At 35.8% G+C, this 24,013-nt stretch overlaps 2 protein-coding genes across 2 annotated transcripts; both read right to left on the bottom strand.

Annotated features, from left to right (window-relative positions):
• Positions 1-1,867: 1,867 nt before the first annotated feature.
• On the bottom strand, positions 1,868-7,701 carry PWD (chloroplastidic phosphoglucan, water dikinase (ATGWD3)). The gene is made up of 19 exons (XM_078986593.1): positions 7,283-7,701; positions 6,436-7,030; positions 6,252-6,338; positions 6,039-6,170; positions 5,836-5,961; positions 5,581-5,759; positions 5,419-5,503; positions 5,056-5,223; positions 4,926-4,978; positions 4,589-4,797; positions 4,376-4,494; positions 4,181-4,251; positions 3,985-4,102; positions 3,809-3,895; positions 3,615-3,701; positions 3,448-3,524; positions 3,224-3,356; positions 3,034-3,145; positions 1,868-2,935 (listed from the first exon to the last, which is right to left on the bottom strand). Exons 1-19 carry the CDS (start codon positions 7,504-7,506, stop codon positions 2,037-2,039), a joined length of 3,561 nt encoding a protein of 1,186 aa, XP_078842719.1. The 5' UTR covers positions 7,507-7,701; the 3' UTR covers positions 1,868-2,036.
• Positions 7,702-17,358: 9,657 nt separating this feature from the next.
• Positions 17,359-23,695, bottom strand: LOC144998765 (G-type lectin S-receptor-like serine/threonine-protein kinase At4g27290). The gene is made up of 7 exons (XM_078958496.1): positions 22,405-23,695; positions 18,999-19,136; positions 18,701-18,861; positions 18,391-18,601; positions 18,059-18,296; positions 17,782-17,932; positions 17,359-17,679 (listed from the first exon to the last, which is right to left on the bottom strand). The coding sequence occupies exons 1-7, from the start codon at positions 23,693-23,695 to the stop codon at positions 17,392-17,394; spliced, it is 2,478 nt and encodes an 825-aa protein (XP_078814622.1). The 3' UTR covers positions 17,359-17,391.
• Between the last annotated feature and the right edge of the window lie 318 nt (positions 23,696-24,013).

The following is a 24,013-nucleotide window of genomic DNA, read 5'->3' as shown; positions in this document are numbered from 1 at the left end:
TGTTTATTAGAGTTATGAGTAGATAAAAAGGAGGTATCCAAACGAACAGTGAACGGATTAATTGATATACTGATTTATTTTATTAAAATAATGATTGTTTTTTAACAAAGGGTTGTAGATGTTTGAAAATTTCTCATGACCAATCAGTTTGATGCTCTCGGCATTGCAGTATACACGCATGTCAATTGTATTTTTCTCACCGAGATTCAATGCGTCAAAGAAATCGTTGAATGTTAACACCATGATAAGAAAGTGGATAAATGTTATAAAAACAATCAAAATAAAAAGAAACGATATATAATCTTATATAATTACATTAACCGTGAGACTCTCCTAGTATTTTTGAAAGCAAATTTGATCACCAACTCTCATAATCAATACTCTTCAATATATCGTTCTCAATATCTATCATTGTTAATTAATTAAGCTTTTCTTATGATATAGTGGATCGGAAGTATGACTTTAACAACTTCAATTTTGAGAAACTTCCTTCTATAGAAGTTACCGGATTGAAATAGTCAGCAAAACTTTATATACAATAATTGCATTAGAAAAACAATCAACTTTTTTCTTATATTTTAAAACATTGATGAGGTTGATAGTTTCATTCGGTAAGAAATCATCAAACAACTTTAACTCTAGATAAAATTAATTGATATCAATATCAGACTCTTTACCATACTTAAGTGTGATTCTAGATGGATACAACTTAAGTTAAAGATCTTTATCATCAAATTCCTTTAACTGTTTTGGAAATAAACCAAAATTCTTTTCATACTCTTTCAAACTTTGTTTTAAGAGAAACTCTCAATAATATATAAAAAAGTAATCAATATAAAAGTTCTCCTAGGGTGAATGTACACTCTCTTATTGCTTGAATTCTCATCAAATTGTTGATCCTATGAATAGGACACTTTTGAGGGAATATTAGATCAATATTCATTTTTGATTGTTTAGAATCAACAAGCGACTTAGAGAACCTTGTATCTCTAAACTCCTCGAAGAACTCAATCAAAATATTCACTTTTTTAATAACATCAAAATAGAAGCATATCATCCAATTGTAAATTTTTGCTAAAAAGTTCATTGTGTATAGTATTTGATACCAAAGGACTATTGATATCAATAACTCAAATTCGCTGAGCTTATTCTTTGATAGCAATTTAGCTTCTTTTTGTATTTTACCATCAGCGTCTTTAAAACTAACGTGAATACACTAAACTTAAACCTATATGTGTATGTAAAATAAAATTTGACCCCCTTGGTGACATGGGTTGTATGGTCGCCCATGTCGCACACCCTTGAGAGACGCCCCTACGTGCTAGCATGACTTCTTGTACACCATCTTATACACTAGTTAACACGAATGCCAAATTGAAGTCAACCATAGGCGATTCATATACAAACACCACATACTATCATAACCTCACCCGTACCATGCTATATCTTGCTTTTACTAGGCCCTATATTTCTTATGCCATGGAACAAATTTTCCTACACACCTGTGTTTCTCAATGACAATCTTATTTCATGGTCTATTTGTCTAATAAGTGACAACTAATTCTCTCTCATCTAGGGGTGAGTATTTGGACATAAGGACCAAACCTGAACTTTATAAGTATCTGCATGTCCGGTCTAAGGTCCATCCATTTCTACAAAACCGATCCGATCCAAGAGTCGGACATGTTTGGTCCAGATGCGTCCAAGAACCATGTAAGCTCTCAACAAGTTTGGTTTAAAATCCATCAATTTCTGTCAAGTGGATCCGATCTGATCTAAATGCTCACCCCTTTGCTTACATAATCTTCTTAAGCTACACTGTTATCTTACATGTCAAACCCAAACAAAAACATATCAAATACAAGAATGAAATCCAATCAAACTCATTTATTAAGGTTAATGTGATATTTTTACACACATTGTGCTTATTCTACATCAACATTATGGTTTTCTAACATCATAATCACCACTAAAGTACAACTCGTTACAGCATTTGAGATCGAGTCTCCACTCTCCAAACCATAAAGTACAACTCATTACAACGGTTGAGGTCGAGTCTGTACAATAAATATATCTTTACCCACCAAGCATCCTTCAACATCCTGAGCACACCCAAATTTCCGTTCAAGAAACAACCCCACAGACCCAAGCTTCTGCCCTAATTGTTGCCGGAAAACCGAATTCACAGTCAACGGCTTCTTACTATAGTCCACCGTCAACCGGAGCACCTCCCCATCCGCCACACCACCCACCACCATCTCCTCACTGAAATTAGCAAAAGCCAGCATCCTCACCACCCCGTCAAACTTCCCAGAAGAGATCCGCCACGGCGTTCCTCTGGTGCCGGAGGCTAGCGTCTCACCGAGCCCAGGCGCGATCTCGGCTTCAACCAAGTTACAATCGTTGTCCGTCGGGCTGATCGTGTGCAGCACAAACGAGAGATCCGGCGAAAGCATCTCCTGAACCAATACCGCCATCGTCGCCGCTTTTTGTGGCACGCCGGCGACCCTCCGGCTCAAAACCGCTCGTCGCGTGTATAAAGACGCCCAAACCCGACTAACCGCGTTCCCGAAATTGACCGGATTTGAAAGCGTGACATTAGGGATTGAATCGTATAGCCCCGCCGCCGACATTCCCGCCAAATCCTCGACGTTAGCACTTGATCTTACGATTAAACGTGCGTTTCCCTCGAACAATTCACCTAAACTTTCAAGGATTCGATTCGGAAGCTTCAAGGAGGCGATCAAATTTTGAAGCTCGTTGCAGAGCTTGTCGAGATCTCCACCTTCCATTTTTGCAGTTTCGAGCTGTTCTAATAATGATTCAAAAGCTTCTTTTGATTTGTTTTCTTCTATTGCAAGTTCCATGGTGCCGAAAGGAATCACTGCTCCATTTGGGACATTAAAACCAGCAGGAACTCCTTGATCGCTATAAACTGTATTGAATCAAGAAACTGAATCATAATCGATGAAAATAACATCGTTTTTACGAAGAAAAAAAAAAGATGGAAATTTTTAGTTTTACTATTTTGACCTTTAGCAGAAACCGCAGCTAGAGAAGCTAAGCTACCACAAGCAGCTGCCTTTGCACCAGAAGTTTGTACATCTGCATTTGCAAGTTGTATGATTCCAGCCTTTGAAATACCCTTCAAATGAAACATCACATGGTGTTATTAAATGTAAATTTTATCATCTTTGGGGTTAATAAAGTTATTATGTGTTACCTGACTTGAGTAGATGGATTTGGAAACAGAATCTTTTGGAGTCCCATTTGATGAAGCTTCCACAGGGCCATCCCTAATTCCGTCCTCCACCGTGGACGGAATCACATTGACTCCCGATGGGGATGCTTCTAACCTGCAAAACAAAAGAACATAAGATAATTTTTAGTTCCTGGATTCCGGCAGAATCGGAATCCCTGATTCCATTCCAGGATTCCACTACTGACCTAACATATTTCCCCTCGAGCTTTTTGATACTAGCGATTTTATCATCATCTTCACACGTCACGAATGCGACTTTCTCCTATAAAACGATCAACCAAATCACAATATTAACAAAATATAATAATAATAATAATAATAATAATAATAATAATAATAATAATAAACTTACTTGTCGGGCCCGCACACCAAGATGTGACAAATGAGGCAACTCCTGGAGTAGAATGACTCCCACAATATTACTCCCTGCAGCTGTCACCTACACATGTTGTTACAAAATAGTTAGCCTTCTAGAAACATCAGTAGTTGTTAGATGAATTTGATCCAAGGGTTGTGATTGAGTAGAAAGAAAAAGACTATTCTAACCTCCTCATCTCCATCAGCTTTGCTGACCATAAGAATAACAGGTCCTGTAACAGATGATGGAAGTATACCTGGTACTATTTTTTCAACCTGGTAAAAACAACATGATTGAGAAATATCAAATATAATAATCAGATAAAAAAAATGAGGTCTAATTATTTCTTTTTATATAAGTTTACCTGTATTAAAGTTCCATGAGCCAATCCAGGGACAAGAACGTCAAAACCTTGAGATCCGAGTGTAGTTCTAACCGCTTTTAAAAGCATCGTGCAAAGTTTGGAAACTTGAAAAATTATTCTAAACACCAAAATATTAAAGTTAGAAATTTTATATTATCTAATATTTTTTATTAGTTATTAAAAGTTCTCATTATACCCGGATCGAATCTCTGCTTCAGTGAATGTTCGTACACTATTTTCGGGAATTCCAAGAGCTTTTCCCAATATCTACAAGAATCATAACAAGAATAATCTTGTGAAACAAATTTAATACAAAAGTAACTTTTATAAAAAGTTAAAAAAGTCATATACACTGAAAGCTGAAAGTAAAAAGTAAAAAGTAAAAAGGTACCTCTACTTTTGGAGGGAAAATTTGAAGAAGTGCTTCGGAGTATTCATCAATGAGTCTTTTTGATCTGTCTAATGTAGCTTTAATCCTTAAAGCCCAAATTGTTTTCCCATCTTCACTACCTTTAGAACAAATACAACAATGCTTATTTTGTTATTACAAACAAAGTTAAATCATTTTTTTTTTAAAAAAAAAAGAAAAAAGAGGAAAAGGCACCTTCTTTTTCTGATAAACCTCTTTCTTTCCAAGCAAGAAGTTCACTTTCAATTGCTTTACATTCTTGTAATTTCCACCCGGACAATCCTAGCTGGCGAATGCCCACAACAAGAGCATTTATCGGGTCATTCCATGAGTCAACATTTTTTGAATTCACATTCTCTCCTAACCATTGGGCCCCACCACCAGCTTCAAGTGCATTCAAATATCTACATTTTATCAATCATTTTCAATTGCATTACACAAAGATAAAGGTTGTGGAATTGGTTTTTTAGATGTAGGGGTAAAATGGTCATTTAGTCTCATTCAGACGGTTTATTCAGTTTAGAAAAGATACCTGCTCATGAGAACAAATGCATAGTCCTCAAGTCCAATCTCCACAAGGCGCCACTATAAAAGAGAAAACAAAATTTAACATAAGGCTGAGAAGGGCATTTACGTCTTTTTTCACACAAAAAAAAAACGACCTTTTGGCGCATTGCGATTGCAGTATCGGGGGCATCATTTCGGATACCACTTTCAAGACCTTTTGTAACTATTTCTCTAAGACTATTTAATGATTTTATTGTATTCATCAATATTTCTACTCCATTTCCTTTTGAAACTTCGGGTGTTCCTTGAAAATTATCCAATGCCTACAAAATCATATATAAAAATATAAAATATGAAGAGAATTATAAAAACATTAAAAGATCTACAAAATTCATCCACAACCTTCAAAATTAATTAAAAGATAAAGTGATGTACACACAAAGTAAGTTTCTTTTTGGACCGAATCAAAATGACCATTTTACCCCTCTGTTTATGATAATATGGAATAAAAAGAATACCTTCTTGCAATCCAAGAATGATGAGAGCTTTTCTTTTCTCTTTTCATCAAATGATTCTTTAATAGATTCAAGTTGTTCAGTAAGGCTGCAAATTTGAAGTGATTAATGTCCAATCATTTATGGGTCCCATTGAAATATGATAACAGTTAACAGATAACTAACCTTCCAGCATTAAAGAAATCCTTGAGTTCATGATGAAATATTTTAAACTGCTCAACAAATGCTTCATTGTATTCTCCTGGATTTTTAGTGATTCTTTCAAGCATTGCAGCAGTAGCAATTAAATCTTCAGGTCCAGCACATCTGTGCAGCTTGTTTTGTATCGTATGTTTGATCTCTTGCTGAAATGTACACATTCCTGGATAGGTTAAAATGACGAAAATACCCTCAAAGCACAAATTTGCATGACATTATCACCTTGAGGTTATGTGGAATATCGTTTCTGTGAGCAATATCTCTAATTCGAGTCAAAGGAACAGAAGCTGTGAATTCTGCTTTGAAAGAAGGTAAACATGGATGAATTTTTCGTATTACAAGCAACTCCTGACACATCATCAAACAAAAACATATGTTATAGGTGTAAAAAATTGAAAGAAAAACATCAAAATTGTATGAATTACCTGTGGTGAAGTGTCTTTTCTACTAGAAATTCTTTCTAATTCCCTAAATATAAGTCTTGAAATTTCAGCATGTCTATTTGGCCTGTGATGACCTCCATCTTCAAAGCAAGGAATTTGTCCAGTATTAATCCACTGTAAAAAAGATTAAAACTTTAAGAAAATCAAAGAACCATTTGGTCAAATAAAGTCAATGATACAGAATAAGCACAAAACCTTGAGATAGATAGCTGAATATACGAGAGCATCCAAACGATCCACACCATCCATACTTTCAACCACAAGGTCACGAATAACTTCAAGCTTAATTTTGTGACATAAAAAGAAAAAAAAATTACATTATTACATTAAGGGTTAATCACTATTCACTAAAATGACCAAAATGGACACAAAAAGTTACCTTTCTCCACCAATTTCTTCCATTCTTGTCACCTTCAACTAACTTTAATGCCACTCCTTGAAGCCCTGAAGTATCCCAATGTCTTTGTTTTTCTCTATTCCCATGTTCATTTGATTGCATGAATGATGCTTCATTCCCTTGCCATTTTTCCACAAAAGGACTTGTTGTAGAAGAAGCATTATTGTCTTGAACTTCATTTACACTTTCCACTTCCACCTCATATTCTTTTCCATCAATAGGTAACAACTTTATGGGCTCATTGGTCATATTCCAATGACAAATCATCTCAAAACTCCCGGATTTTGGCAACTTCAAGACACGATTTTCACCACCTTCCCAAATCATACTCTTGTCCATTTGTTCAACTACAAATTTGAATTCATAAGTTTCTCCACCTTTACATTCCATGTCACAAATCCAACCGGACTCTGTCCAATTTAATTGCTTCTTCTTTTTCCATGATCCGAATTCTTTTGTGGACCCCAAGACTCCAACGTGTTCACCAAATTTGACTTGATGGTCTAGCCGGAGAGTCAGGTTGACCTTTCCATGAGAGGTTTTTGACTTCATTCCTGTTTCACCTGTTTCTTCTTCTCTGGAGAACACATGGTGTTAGGTTAGTTACTTCTCTGATGTTTCTTTTAGACATTTTGTCGAACATGTAATGTGCTATAGAGAAACACGAATCGATATAATCAGGTAAGCATATGATATACCGAAGTAAAGATGAAATAGTAGAATTCATGGCCCGAATCAATACCATCAATACATTCATAGTTGTAAGACACAGAAATGAAGGGAATTTATCACAAATAAATATCGAAATTGTGAAGAAACGACAAGAAACCTGGTTTGGGTGGACACGGCACGAACGATGGGAGAAGATTTATGTTGAAATCCCAAATAATGGCCACGACGAGGAGCTACTCTTGGCTTTGAAAACCCCACAACCCGGAAAGTTCTTTGCTGGTTATGGTGACGGAGGAATCTGAATTCCCTTGCGGATTGGGTTTCTAAAGGAGATGGATTCTTGGTGGCAGAGTAACAATTGAGCACACGCAGAGAATCCATTGGAAAATATTGAAAATGTAGAGAAGTTCTTTGATTGTGAAGCTTGGAAGGAGTGTGTTGAAGATATTAAGGGGTTGATGAACACGTGGAAGATGGGTTCATCAAATCCCCATGAGCGATCTAAAGATGAACATTTATTAAAGATTTTGTGTTAATTGAAGAGTCTTGACCCTTCATTTCGTGGATATATTGGTATATATGAAGACCGTATGATCACGGCGTCTTCTTGCACTTTTTTTCATATGTTTGTCGGCATAAAAAATAATAATTGAAACCAGTTATTTAATTAGGCTTCATGATCGGAGATAATGTTTAGATGTCATTTTTAGTACTAAAACTAGGTGAATGTCAATTATATAGATTTTATAACATGTATCTTAAGTATCTTAATATGTAGTATAAAAAGATTAATTATTGTATTATCACGTGAAATGTATTGATTATAAGAAATATTATCCATAATTAATGTATTTTATATTTTTAATAAAGAACATTTTTTATAATTAAGGGAAAATGACATGCGAGAGTAATTACTTTTTCGTCTGGTTCACGTTTAGATAATTTTATATATAGCATGTGACAATCAGGGTCGGCTCTAAGATTTCGAAGGCTCTGTGCAATTCAACAAAAATTAGGTCCTAAAACTTAAAAAGCTTGAAATTTTAAGCAAAAGAATGACAATTTTTCATATTCTAGTGTATAAATACATATTTTTAAATTTCATTCAAAATAATACACAAAAAATAAAATTGCTTCTATAATAATCCTTTTCTTCAAACTGGGGTAATAGAGTAACACATTTGTCCTCTGCAAATAACTATAAAAAAAATAAATCAAATCAGAAAGTTGAGGTACATTATTAGAAAATAAAAACTTTGATCTACTTCAAATAAAAAAAATCCTCCTTCGTCCCATTTGCTCCCAGAAGACCCCCATAGCAAACCCTAGCCGTTATTGAAGCAATCTAAGGCATTTGGAGTGATTTTGGTGCTTTTGTGATCCAAGGAAGGAAGGAAAAGCTTGAAGGATCAAGAGGAGGCTAGAAGGATTCGGTTTTGAGCATCATTGCAGTCTTCAGAAGGTATAAAGTCTATACCTTGCTTGCTCTTTTGATAGATCCCATTTTGTGGAGTTTTAGGGCTTTTCTAAGCCATTTTGGTCACCAACCATGATTGCAAGCATGGTTTGAGGTTGATGTTTCAGATCTAGGTCCTTAGAGGGGTTACAAGGCAGAAAGGAGTAGCTTTTGCACTCAAAGAAGGCCCCATGCATTGTGAGAGCTTGTTTTAGGACCTTTTGAGCTTAAAGTCCCATGCAAGCACGTAAAGGTTGTAACTTTACATGCTAGATCGATTGTAGAAGCATAGATCTACCTTTTGATCAAGGGTGTACATCAGAAATCGAAGATTCAGTGAGTGAATGTGATCAACTCGACGAGTCCAAGGTTCTGTTCCGTATCAGTTGAGGGTCTTAAGGACCCAGTTGAGTGTGGAAAGGTTTCAGGATGGTCCCAGGGAGTGACCCAACGTTCTAGACTAAGCCATTGTTCTGGAAGTTCACGGGACTCGGCGAGTGCATGAACGGACTCGGCGAGTCCAAGGCAATCTTCTTAGAACTCGACGAGTTGTTCATCAACTCGGCGAGTCGAGGACAGAACTTGTTCATCATATGAAGGTGGAATCGACGAGTTGTTCATCAACTCGGCGAGTCGGATGAGTTTTCATGTGTCATTCATATCAGAGAAGAACTCGTCGAGTTGACGGCCCAACTCGACGAGTAGAAGCGGGTATAAGGACAATTGAAACCCCAGGCCTCTGTGCATCCGAATATGACCACGTGGTCAATCTCCACCAATCCTTCGCCCCAAGCCTCAACAGGTTCAGAGCACACCTCACCCTCTGATCAGTGGGGCATGAACACGTGAAGAAATACCCTTCCACGTCTGATAACCATCTCATAGCAACAATCGGGTCCTAAACTCCATCAAAAGTAGGGGGCTTCGTATTATCGAAGTCCCGATACTGGAAACCTCTACCAGCTCCTCCCCCTGCCGCTGCTACAGCTACTGTAGCTGCCGCGGCAGTCGTCTCTGTGAGAGCTTCATAACGCTCATCAAAATAATCCACCATGGTGGTCTTGATTGACCCAAACAGTTCCGGCAGCTCGGCCCGGAACAACGCAACAACCTCATCATGCAGGATCTCACGAATGCTAGCATCTAACTCGCCTGTGCTCATCTGACCAATAACCTCGGGTGGTACTGACCCGCCTTGACCTCCCTCTCCTGCTCTCGATCCTGACCCGGATCCGCTCCTAGCATGCCTCGTGACCACCATACTGAAAAACACCACACAATCTCAGATACTTCCCACTAACCCAGGAACCAACTCCCAACTCAACCCTAGAGGTCATGGGTTCCTTGATACGTGTATGGGTCCTGTGCTTTCAGTAGTACGGGCCCATACTACCTTCCACACCTACCCATATTTTGATGAAGTACTACCACAACACCCTAGTGACAAATATACATAACAAGCGCTCAATCCTCACTCCTAGAGGAACACTAGAAATCTCATACAGAAGGAAACCCTAGGCTAGCAGGCATCATGAAACAGGCAACATTATCATGAAATCCTGAAGATCCCAAGCCTAGTACTAGCATGCTGTTCTATCAAAGCTCGAAAACAAATATCATGTACGGTATTTTGGGGTTACTTACTGGCTCCGGCTGATCGTACCTCCGCGTCCTCCTTTTACTTATTTTGAAAGCCATTTTAAATTCTGTTTTAAAAACTCTCCTTGATTTGAGGCTGGATTCACACGAATGTTCCTCCAACTCACTCAAACCAAGGCTTTGATACCAACTTGTAATGACCAAAAATTTCAACAAATTTTAACTTTTCAAAAACAACCCATTTTCATAATGTTATTACAAAAAGGTTTTCAATACATTTATTATCAGAGTATTCCCAGAACCATAACATAAAACATAAACATGAGGAGCGGTACGATCACGCCTTTGTCTTGCCACGGTCTCCTGAAGAACCTGAAAAACATTAAACCACAACTTTAAGCCCGAAAGCTTAGTTAAATACCCCCAAAATACCAACCACATATACCATACACAGATAACATGTTATATCATAACAAATAACAGAACAGCCATGCATATCAGGTCTACTGTGTGACTGGTCCGCCGTATTGGGCCTTCAGTCCACCAGGTCCACCGTCCGAGTCTAGTCATGTCCCTTGAGTCTGCAGTGTGGTTGGTCCGCCAGCACCGGACCTTCAACCCACATGGTCCACTCTCTGAGTCTACAGTATGACTGGTCCACCCGTATCAGGCGTTCAGTTGGCCTGGTCCACTTTCCAAGCCTCAGCACGTCTGGTCCGCCCTCGTGGGGCCTACAGCCTATTCGGACCGCTCGATGGGCCTTCAGAATAACCGGTCCACCCTGAGTATGTTAGCCTACAGCACAAAGCGGGTCCCGCCTCAACCCAACCCCAGTCAAATAACCATGTGCACATAAACATACAATCATATAACAATTCACATTCAATCAAACCGATCTAGCAGATCACGTATCATAACATACTCTAAACAGGATACCGACCTAACAGGTCACTAGCATATACCATCCTAATACCTGGATGCAAACATAACAAGGCTACAACATAACAACGATACCCGAATTACAATCCGATAAAGGGTCGGCCTTGGTGCCTTAGACCCTGTTGATATAGTGAGGATAACTCACCTCGCGATTGCCGAAACTCTGAACTGAAGAAGCAGATTCTTGAATCACCGACTCACCGAAAATCCCGAACTATCCATCATAACAAAATAATCATTAGGCCAAACATACATCCACTTATTGGGCCAAGGCCAAAGTCCAAATCTTCTATAAAGCCCAATATTGGCCCAATTTACTAAATTGGGCCCCCTCACCAAATGGGCCTAGATCCAAGGTCCATAATAATAATTGGGCCCAAAATACTCTATCCATAATGTCCAGTCATGGCCCATAAATCCAATAGCCCAATATCAGCCCAAACTATAAGGCCCAAAGTGACAATGCCACAGAGGGGGGTACGCTGGGCGTACCCTTCTTGATACGCTGGGCGTACACCGATGTTCGCAAAATGGGATCGGGGCACTCGCCCGCTACTCTAGGCGTACTCATAGGTTACGCGGGGCGTAACCTCACTACTCAACCGCGTAACCTCACTGCTCAACTTTATCACATAACATCTTAATGGCTTAAGCTCTTAAGCCCAAACTTCAAATCCTTAGGCTAAATATGCCTAGGATCCATAAAGTCTCAAACTTTATCACCTGCGACGTCCATAAAGCTCTTAATCCAGTAAGACCTACTTATCTCACACATGGAACAACCACATCCCTTAGGACATCATTTTTCTCACTCAAGACCTCTTCTAAGGTCTGAAAGGACAAATAATCTTGACCAACTCGAAGCATGCAACAAGATGAGGACTTTTGGGACAAGAATGGTGTCAAAGCTTCACAATACATAGATCTACACAATATGAATGTCAATCAAGAAGCTTTATACCTCAAATAAGCTCCAAAGGATGATGTCTTTCCAGATCTATAAGCTCCAATCGTTCCTCTCCTTCTTTGACAACTTCTCCTTTCTTCTTCTAGCTTCTCTTTTGCCAAAATAAGCTTTCCAAGACCAAACACACCCAAAAATGGAGGTGGGACGACTATCTAGGGTTTCTGAGGTTAAGAGAGTGATTATGGAGGCTAAGTAGGAAGCCTTTATGTTCTTTATATAGTGGTTGCCTTAAAATTAGGGTTTTCAGGATTCTGAGAGTACGCTGGGCGTACCTCTAGTACACTGGGCGTACTCGACCATGCACCCGTGTTCATTTAGCCAATTACGTTGGGCGTAACCCAGCCTACGTTGGGCGTACCCAGTGTGTCCCTATTTTCTTCACTTGGTCTTCCCTTTCCACTTTTCCCTTAAAGAGCTACAATCGATATTATCTTCGAAATGTCGTAACTCCTCTACTCTAAACCCGCTCCCGATAAACTTTACATTCACACGAGGGTGGCGAGAAGCCTTATGCTTCTATCAACACACACACCAATCCAAACCTTCTCGGATAAAACCCATTTCCCGTAAAAGGACCAAAATTACCCTTCCTCTTAAACCTCAGGGACTCATAATTAGATACTTTAAGAACGGGGCGTTACACATCCTGTCTAGTTGTCAGTGTGAAGGCAACCCAAAAGGACCATGATACTATCAAATTAAGTACATATCAATTATAGGTATAGGCTTAGATACCTAATCCAACAAATTATTATCTGTAAAAATCTTGTATTCAAATATTAAGATGGAACACGAATGCTATTTTTTTTATTGTTGTGCATGAGCTATATATTCATTTTAAATGTAATCCATGAACTTAGTCGCACAACCCGGCGTGTTGCGCCGCTTCGGCTGGGGTGTAACATATATGCATATAATGTGTGGGTTGTATAAGGAATTGAAAATTGTTTCCCAATAATCTGTTTTTTCTCATTTTTACCATTTAGCTAAGATTTCAGGTGCATGCAAAATTACTAAGGGTAAAGAGAAGGTTTAGCTCCTTAGTTGACAAGATTGTGAATTTTTAAATATAACTTTTGAATTTGGAATCAAAGTTGGAGCATATAGGATCACATTGAATCATTCTCACATAAGATGGAACACTCTGACATAAAAGTAAGCCTGGTTTGGCAAAGGTGCTCATGGTAATGCAAAGATGCTCTCTTGGTCTAAAGGTTCTCCTGGTTGTACATATATGCTGTCTTTGTGCAATGGTGCTCCTCGATGTACAAAAATGTGTTCTGTTGTTCTAAAGGTACTCATGGTTGTAAAAAATTTCTACTTGGTTCTAAAGGTGATCTTGGTAAGAAGGTGCTTCTACCATGGTGATGGCGTCATAGGTGTATGGTTGGTGGTCGTGCACATCTCTCAAGGGTGAAGGTTCTAGAAGCATATGCATGACGACATATGATTGGTTGATACCTTTATTGACCTATGGACTAATGGGGTTGGCTCATTAGGGTTTTAAGTTGGATCCATAGTCTATAAATAGGGATGTATGCTAGTCCCTCATTTGGTATCTTTGAGTATCTTGAATTCTAGTGAGTAGGATGGATCTCTGTTGAATTGTACTTGCAATCTTTGTTTGAGAACTTCGGAATAAGAATACTCCCTATTGTCTGTTGACACACATGTCACCTTAATTGAAATACGTAAATACTTTGTCCTTATATATATATATATATATGTGTGTGTGTGTGTGTGTGTGGTTTAGTGAGTTATCCACTTTACTTCCTAATAAATGGTATCAGAGCTTGGGAAGTGTCATCAGATCTATTCTGATTCTTGACAAGGAACGTCTAATTCATTACATGAATGAATGACATCTTTAAAGATCGTTTGAATGTAAGGGTTGTAGTAATACCCAACTTATTCTTTGTAAATATGTATTTTATTGGGTTGACATGTGATGCTATATACTTGTCAGTCATTTTAGATTACAAAAGTATATCATCTAGAAAAATGTAGTTATAATTTTTAGGTGCACCTTTATATTTAAAAGCGAGGTTTTAGATTTGCAGTGGTCCCAAAACCCAAATAAATTCTCTAAGGACCAATAAAATAGGAAAAAATAGACAAAAGTAAGCAACATGTTGTTTTAGAGCTGATGTGTTAGGATTGAACGCAGTCATCATGAATTGTTGGCTGAAGTCATTTTGAAGCTGACAAAGCCAACCACAATTGCATTGAGACTAACCATCATTGGAACCGGCTATAACTATTCAATTATTCTGTAACTTCTAGAAAATTGCTATTTTCGTCATGCTTGTCCATTTACGAGTACTGTAGTATATATACACGAAGCATACAAACTATTTTGGGCTCTGCCAAGATCTTGAAAATCCTATACATGTATTTAGTATTTGATTCCTATTCTTAGGGTTAAGATTTGAAGTGCTTTCTTGTGGATTATTTTGCATATGATTTTGGGACACCCATAGCTAGTCCTGAAATATAGATCAAGTTAAGTGACTTTACACGATCCACAATGATATCCAAGAATTTTGGTTATAATTACACTATACTTCTCTTTATTTTCTAACGTTTTTTTCATCGTAATTCCGTCCCATAGTAACTATATCTTGACTGATATAATTTAATTTCGTGTAGAGTAAATTAAGTTGCATTCTCTCATTAATCACAAGTCCTCTATTTCTATATGAAATTCTGGTTGAGTTTGATGAGGATAGGGAATGTATCACAATCCTATTCCTTTTCCAAGATCTCGACAAACAAATAACTCAGAAGTGATCAATAAACATGAAGGAACACCACAAACAACTCATGAAATACAAGGAACAAATCCAAGACATGATACCCTTGAAGCAATCATGGACCGAGTATATTCGAAAGTTAAAGCCCAAAGAACAAGAATAAGCTAAAAGAACCCGAGGACATAAATGACCCAAACAAAGCACACCATACCACATAGCACGAAACTGTTAAAGTTCAAAACGATATAGACCAGCACGCGACCATGAATGAGACCCTCTTGAAATGGAAAAGCAAAAGGGTGAAAAATCAATTATGGCGAATAAATGATTTTGTTACAAGATTACTTCCAATTTTAGACCATTTTCAACCCACATCTACGTGTGTCTCCTCGATGATACATCCTCTTGCCTATTACAATAAGAAAACTAAATCTTCGAATAAAGAGGGATGTGGAGTGGCAGACATCAAATCAATGTTATTCCTCGCGATGATGAGGTGGCGAAGGACGTTGGGTGCGACCATCTCCAATGGATTGATTTGCAACATGGGTGTCTAAGGGCTAGTAGCAAACATATATTTTAAAAGACCCTCCATCGACGAACCATTGCCTATCTCATATTTATACTATTCATTCTCAACAAAACCTTGTGTGTGCATTGACATAAAGCGCTTGGATTTACTTCCATTTTACTTTAGTTTCTAGCAAAAGAAAAGACCCAAGTATCGAAGGTTTAGTTAGTATTCCCACTCTATGTACAATTAAACTATATATTCTTATAATCTTTAGTATATGAAACCCTTAACCACCATCGGAGAACTGGTGCATTGATTTTGAAGGCAGTGTGCAAATAAAAATTGGTCCCTAAATGCATTTTTTTAGTAGAGGAGAAAAAATTAAAAAAGAGAGGATGAAACAAGCAAGGCCGAAACTATGGTGTATCATGGTGGGTCCTAGGACCCACCTAATTTTTAAATTTTATTTACCATATATGTATATAAAAAAATTATGACCCACCTTGAAAAAAAATTAGGACCTACCTTTTAGTATTTAGACAAATAAGATACAAATAAATATAAGAAATGATGGAATGTTTTACTTAAATTTGCAAAGAATATGGTTAATTAATTTTTTATCAAAACCTATTCCAAATTGGACACAAAGATAAAAAGTGGTAGTTATTTGATATTATAATTCGGATATCTCTACTCAAACTAGTAAAAATACATTATTGGCTGTAATAATATGTAGTTGCAAGAAGACTTTCTAAAATGAAAAGAAACTCATTTGTACTATATATATATATATATATATATATATATATATATATATATATATATATATATATATAAAATCTTAAAAAATCATAAAAAATCTTAAAAAAAATCCTAAAAATCATAAAAGTGCATAAAAAAATACTTATAGATCACAAAACTTTTTTTTTGAGTTTTTTATGAAAAAATCGCTACTTTTACTATAGATTCGCTGAAACAAATTTGGAAAAAAAAAAACCAATTTTTTTTTTTTTTATAAAAAAATTGATTTTTTTCAGCGGTTTTGATAAAAAAGTAGCGATTTTGACATAAAAAAATTAAAAAAAAAGTTATGTGACTTCTAAGTATTTTTTTTTATGTATTTTTATGATTTTTATGATTTTTTAGGGTTTTTTTTAAGTTTTCCAAATAACCCTTATATATATATATATATATATATATATATATATATATATATATATATATATATATATATATATATATATTGTAAAAGTCCGATTTTAGGGGTCGAGTAGGCCACTTTGTACTGGTTTTTAAGGTGTTCGAACGGTGCCGCTTTTTACTGAACCCACCCTGCCCTGCTATAAATATTTTTGTCATTTCGCTTTACTTATATTAAGAATCACCTGCTTTTCTATTCTAGATTCGTCACTGGAAACAAGAATCAAACCTGCATGGATTAAATCGAAAGGAAGCTCCCAAGACATTCTAGCTACACTACTTTTATGGACTAAATAAAACACAACTTGCATATATATGAAGATTAATAAGTAAATCATTCGAATTTCAGGCCCTAACCTATGCGGTCGCACACACTGACCACTAACCACAGTTAATTATACGTTATAAATAATTGAAATGGTAAAATGTCTGAGTTTTATAGTTGACAAGGAAAGTGAACTGAAGAGTTGTTTCACAACTTGTGAGACTAACATTTACCAAGGTACATTTTCTCAACTAAAAGTGTGGATATTTGACAAATAGGCATCTATATGTTGATATCAGCTTGATATGAAGATGTGCTGGTGGGATTGTTTTGCAATCTCACATAAATTAGCTGTGTAGTGTCCCAAATATGTAAGATTTATCTTGATGTCTATCAGAAAGTTCAAAGTTTTATTTGTTTATGTTGCATGCTGAAAATGAACTTCATGATATACTGGTCCAAATATTACTACAAAGTGATTGAAAACATAAAGCTGTCAAGTGAACTGATTTACAGAAAAAACTTAGACAACATGTAATATATATGTACATTTGGCTTATAGGCATATGCTTTCTATCTAGCATACAATAGTGTTATCATGTAATCTTGGAGTGATGAAACTGATTCATCTTCACGGTGACCTTCTTCCAAGAAAAAAGCTGGTTGTTTAGGTAGAGGCAGTTCACCATCACTAATCAGCATCAATACAACTGATAACATAGTTGGCCTGTCCGCTGCATGATGTTGCACACACAATAATGCGACATGTATTGATCGTAGTACTTCAGAGACAACACATGATTTTTGTAAAGATGGACTCATAAGTTCAATGGACTTGTTTTCTTTATAGAGTCTATATGCCTGAATGACACCAAACTTCATATGAGTATTCTGAAGTTGATGTTAAAGACAACACTAGTTTCTAGTCCAGATAGTAGGCATTAGTCTACCAACTTAACTTACATGTCCAAGAAGGTTTTCACTATGAGCTTCATGAGAGAACCCTCGGTTTTTCTTCCCACTCACGATCTCTAGAACAATTACACCAAAGCTAAATACATCCGACTTTATCGAGAAACGCCCATGTACTGCATACTCGGGAGGAATGTAACCACTGCAGCCAAGTTCAATGAGCAAACACATATTAGAAACAATGTTTCTTGTTTGTTTGTATTTTCCTCCTTTCTTGTGAAAGGCATGTTAACATTAATAAAGTTCACAATGTTTTATAGATTCTTACTATGTTCCAACCACCTTCTTTGTCACGTCGATGGCATCATTTCCATCAAACTTCCGAGCAAGACCAAAATCAGATATTTTTGGATTCATTTCCAGATCCAGTAAGATATTACCTGGCTTGAGATCCCTATGGATGATTTGGAGGCGAGAATCTTGATGTAAATAAAGAATACCTCGAGCCAGACCATGGATAATGTTTAAGCGCTGAGGCCAGTTAAGCATGGAAGTTATGGTGTCATCTGTCCGATATATGAAAATTTGCCAACATAATTTAACATCAATTTTAAAAAAGAGTGAGAAGGTGAAGCACTAGTTAGCTAGAGAAAGTCAAACCAAATATAAATGAGTCCAAGCTTTTGTTTTCCAAGTATTCATAAACCAGAATCTTCTCATTTCCATGAATGCAGTATCCAAGGAGTTTCACAAGATTCCGGTGCTGAAGTTGGGCACTACAAATGACTTCATTCCTGAACTCATCAAGCCCTTGGTTGGATGTTTCTGAGAGCCGCTTTATAGCTATTTCTTGTCCGTCTTCCAACACACCCTAAAAGATAAATATCAAAGCTTATGATCATAAATATATTCACGTAAAGTCATATGTTTTTCATGATATGCTGACAAATATTGCATATTTAATTGTTACCCTATAAACTGGACCATAGCCACCTTCTCCAATCTTATTATCAATGCTGAAGTTATCTGTAGCCTTAGATATGTTATGCAGGCTAAGAAAAGGTAGCTCATCAAGGTCTTCTATCTGAACACTGGTGTGATCCCTATCAAGGATATGCGCCCAGTAGTTTCCTACAAGATGATATGTTCATTGTCAATTTCTCTTGATTACATTAACCTTTCAAAACTCATACTCAGAAAGTTGTATAGTTAATGCTTCTTGTTAATGCTTCATTTCAGAAAACATAAGAAAAGACTTGTCGTGTTACCTCGTCCATTCCTGTGAAGCCTTTTCTTCGTCTTTCTACAAGCATATGCCACCGTAGATAGAAGCACTGCAACTGAAAAAACTGACAGCACCAGAGTGAGTACTCTGTTCTTCTGGTTGAAGCCGGATTTGCTCTCTGCTAATGATACAATAGTGAATGATGTTTCAATTAAAACATAATGGTTAAAGTATCAAAAACTAAATGCATACAAACCAAGATAATGGTTGTAAGCTTTTGTTCCTAACTCGATATGATTGGTTGTTACACAAATCTTGCAAATAATCTTTCAATGTACCTTTGCGAAATGACATGGTATGAGTATGACCACAATTTGCCGATATTGAAAGCCTAGTTGCGAAGTTCATCACTCGTTTGTTGACTTATATTATATTGTTACATTATATATATATATATATATATATATATATATATATATATATATATATATATATATATATATATATATATATATATATATTTATTGGTACATTATTTTATTAATTTAATTTTTAATTTATGTAAATATTTATTTATTCAAAATAACTTAACTATTTATTAATTTATATATCCATAGTATACATTTGTAAATTTAAGGATTTATAAATAAACTCACTTTAATGATTATACATAAAAAATAATTATAATTATGTTGATATTTAAGATATTAGACTAATGATTTATACATAAATTTTATTAATATTTATATTAAAAACCTTTATTATAAGTTTTTGTAATATTAGTAATAAATAATTACTCTTTTAGTGTTTGAATATAATATATTTTTTAAAATTCTATTATTAGATTATATTTTGTTCAGATTAAATAATAAATTAATGTGCTGATTAAATAAGTATTTTAATTTTTCAAATAGCTAAAAGTATGTGTAAAATAGTTTATGATGTATCAATGGAATCACTTTTGGAATTTCTTTTTGACATTAACATCTCGTTCCCGAGTTCAACTTAACAAGGGAAAAGAAAGAAAATTTATGGAAGTGAAAAGAAAGTAAAATAAACTGGTGTTCTTGAATTTCATTAAATTAATAATATGGAAGGAATTGGAAAGAAATTGAATGATCACTTTTAATACTAACTTTCCTTCCGATTTGGAAGGATTTGGAGAGAAAGAATAAAATATTAAATTTTACTTTCACTTATCTCCAATTCAAGAACACAAATGACAACCGAATTACAGAGAAGATTGGGACTTATACACCAATTGCTTGAATTTAAATTCTAAGCCTTCTCAGCTCGACTCCTAATATAGTAAAAAGATAAAAGTTGCATCTCACTAAATAAAATTTACTGCTTTTCACTTTGTCATTGAAGATCTTATCATTCCTACACCAATACAAGCAATACCGATCTTCTTTTTAGGCATGTCTTAAGCCTCGATAACACCGGTCAGAGGAATTAGTGTTTGTCTACTTCATATTTTGTTTGACAATTTGAGCGTAACATCGATATGAGATTGATCCTTCTTCTAAGGAAATTGAATCTAGTAGTTAGACGCCCCACTTGTGCTATCCAAAATAGGAGATTGGCCTTACCCGAACTGCTTTTAATCTAATAGGTAGACAACTTGTTATGCTCAAGTGTCTTGTTGTCAATTAACTTATGAGTGGAAGAAATGGTGAACTCACCGTCATCTTCTAAATCCTATTGCTCTCCAAATTCATGTTGTTGATAATACCCTAAGTGTTAAGAATTAAGCACTTCGATAAACCAATAAGTGGGATCACACAAGAAAAATAGATATGCGAAAAAATAAAGTACACAATTTAACGTGGTTCATTCGCATAAAGAAATTTAGCTACGAATATGCACAAACTAGAGATATTTTTAATTAAAAAAATTCATCACACACACTTTCTACGTTGGTACATTAGGGTTACATTCATATAACAAAACTATATTTATAGAAACAAAATGACGTCGATTGTTTGTCCCATTGCTCGAGCACCAAAACTATGGTATACTAGACACCACAACCTTCCTCATTGAGCTCCACAATTGCAGAATGTTGGATACTGATCTGCCATATAGTAGATTCTACATGCTTACCCTGAAACCGTACTTTACAAGATTACCTTGCAATCTTACTCCTATGGGTGTCAATCATGTTGTGTTCGGGTTGGCAGGTCATAAAAGCTCAACTCGGGCATGACCCATATAAATATTTGTCTCACCTTGCTCAACCCTAACTCAGATTAGTCATTAGCAGATCAACCCATATAACCCATTTAATTATACATGTTCGCAGGTTCGTGAGTCACGTTCGAATTCATGGGTCAAATTTGGGTTCAAGAATCACATTCAGGTTCGTGGGTCAAAATCGAGTTCGTAGGTCATGTAAAAAAGTCTAAATATCACAAATTTACTTATTAGTCGTTACTCTCTCATTTATTTAGTAAATGAGTCACAAAACTTCAATCCAGCCTCATTTATCTTTGTGTTGGTTTCCTGTCGTATCACGGTTCATTTCGAGAATTGACACCCCTACTGTCTCCTTGCAACACCTCTACAGACACCATGCAATCATTTTACAACCACCTTAAAGTCGCAGATTTTGATGCCGAAGCTGATATATAAACTACCACAATTGGTATCTCATGCTTGGTATATATGTATGTATAGACGCATTCATACTAACTTTTATTTAACAAAACCTACTATCACAAATCATCTCCAATCATAAATCTTGTTTTAAGTTAATAAAATTTTCTTCCTATGCACAAAATGTTTTATAATATACGCTTATGATCGATTAACATTTAATTGACAACTTCTTCTTAATAATATATATTTTTATTATTCTGCTATAACTTTTATATATATATATATATATATATATATATATATATATATATATATATATATATATATATATATATTATTCTAATATATTTTAATATGAATATTAAAATATGGGTATTCATATATTTATTTGTAATAATTTCTAGTGTGAATATTAGCACATGATTATTCATATATGCATTGTTGAATAATGATATAAATCAAATAATATATGTAAGCTTGGTAACAGAATAATAACATAAAAATAGTGTGTTGCCGTCTTCATTTTATTTAGCGTTTTCATTTGAAGCTATTTCACTATATTTAGTGTTTTATTTTGTATATTTAATAAAATAGATTAACCAGTTAAAGAATAACAAAGATTTAAGATATAATATGGTTAGTGTGTATAATTAAATGTTATTAATAAATATCTGAGAAAAACATTAAAAAAAACAATAAGCACTTTTGATATTCATAAGTGGTTGAAATTTGTTTTTAAGAACAACATCAAGTTTTCAATGATTTATACAAATGATAGAAAAGCTACACAATAACAAAACGTTACATTGGAGATGTTATTAATTATATAGATAGATAAAAATGTGTACCTGTTAACCGATAAACCAACTGATGAGAGGTTGCTATTCTTACGTAAAGTTGTTGATGGTCATCATACTCTCTGGTGTCCATCAACTCATCAAACCATAGCAAACATCCACTCCCCCCGTTTCTGATATCTAAATCTGCATAAGCTGTACATGAGCAATTCTTTATGCAGGTCATCTCACATTCTGCAAGGGACATGCTTATATTGTACGATGATCTTCGTGTGTCTGGGAATTTCACTCCTGAAATTTTCTGGAAGCCATCATGCGGAGTCCCACAATCCAAAGGCTTTTTACGTTGACACCCACTCGACCAGTCTCCTTCATTCCATTCTTTTGGAACTCTTGGTTCAAAACCGTTCATACAACTGCAAGGAGGATTTCCTTTGGGTTGGCAGATCCCATAAGGACCACAGGGTCCATAACGACTACAGTTATCAAGTACTATGTTTCTATACATGACCCATTCTTGGGTTCGCTCAATCCAATTCAACTGCAGTATGATGCCATCCCACATCAATATTATTCTTTGAACAACTGAACTCTTAAGTTTGTATCTATAATAAACTTCCATCTCGTTGACAACAAACTCTACGGAGTAAATTGGATTAGTGTTTTCCGTAGGAAACCCGCTAAACCCAAGACCATTCCATGGTCCGTGCCTTGCGTGTTTATCCCGACCTTTTTCTTCAAATAGCTGTGGATACCCATTTGTGTCTAAATAGTGTTTATAAAGACCTGTAGAAGGATCATCAAGGCTTTTCCAAGATGTTAAATACCTCTCTCTTCCTGTTACCAAATCTTTCCCGAATTTCATTCCTGGTAGCAGTGTGTTACCAGGATAGTCAAAACTTTCCCAGATCGGATTTTCTTTGCTGCTACTTTCATCCCACAGGACAAGATTTCCGGTGTCCAGAAGCTGTGCCACCGGATTACTATTCCCGACAGATACAGTTGAGTTGGATGACCAGATCAAGGTATTATCACCACTGAGAATCAACAGGTTTCCTTCTCTACTGACTTCAAACACCCCAGATGTATCACTGATTGGTGTCTCCCTATTAGCAACCCACACAACTGTACCAGTTGAAATCTTCTTGTACCATATCCCCAGGTAACGATTCTTGGACATTCCGGGGCTAAAAAACCCTAGTTCATACATCTCACCATCTGAAACAATGGTGTTGCCATCTTGGATTCGTTGGTTTGCAGATAGTGTATCGACCGCAGCAGAACTTGACAATAAAAAGAATATGGCAATGGAGAATAAGATAAGGATGGGATAAACATCCATTTAGGTCTTGTTGAATATGGTGGATGGTTTAGAAAACTTCTTGGTGAATCACTAAATAAAAAGGTAGTTTTTCTTGCACTTATGTGAATGTGATCATAGTTATGTGTTGATTATTGATTCCAAAAAATATATGCATCAAAGAGATGCATTAGTTTTGTGGAAGTTGAATTTCATATATTCATGTGTTTAGGGATATCTCATATCTGATCATTGTTAATTAAAGGCCGGCTTTTTGACTGACATTTAAAATTAAAGGACTTTTGAATCACATGTGGTCACCTACATGACTCACATTTAAAAGGACTTAAGTAAACTCTA

This window comes from Lactuca saligna, chromosome 1, assembly GCF_052625555.1.
Source record: "Lactuca saligna cultivar CGN05327 chromosome 1, ASM5262555v1, whole genome shotgun sequence".
Classification (NCBI taxonomy): domain Eukaryota; kingdom Viridiplantae; phylum Streptophyta; class Magnoliopsida; order Asterales; family Asteraceae; genus Lactuca; species Lactuca saligna.
Note: the sequence above shows the minus strand (reverse complement) of the source record. Positions and strands in the feature narration are given on the sequence as shown.

Coding starts and splice junctions, on each gene's coding strand:
- PWD (XM_078986593.1), bottom strand. CDS start 7,506: ATGGATTCTCTGCGTGTGCTCAATTGTTACTCTGCCACCAAGAATCCA. Junction 6,339..6,435: donor GAAGAAATTGGTGGAGAAAG/GTAACTTTTTGT, acceptor CACAAAATTAAG/CTTGAAGTTATTCGTGACCT. Junction 2,936..3,033: donor AGCTGCGGTTTCTGCTAAAG/GTCAAAATAGTA, acceptor GATTCAATACAG/TTTATAGCGATCAAGGAGTT.
- LOC144998765 (XM_078958496.1), bottom strand. CDS start 23,695: ATGGATGTTTATCCCATCCTTATCTTATTCTCCATTGCCATATTCTTT. Junction 19,137..22,404: donor GTTGGTTTATCGGTTAACAG/GTACACATTTTT, acceptor TTGTATCATTAG/CAGAGAGCAAATCCGGCTTC. Junction 18,602..18,700: donor GCTATGGTCCAGTTTATAGG/GTAACAATTAAA, acceptor TTTATCTTTTAG/GGTGTGTTGGAAGACGGACA.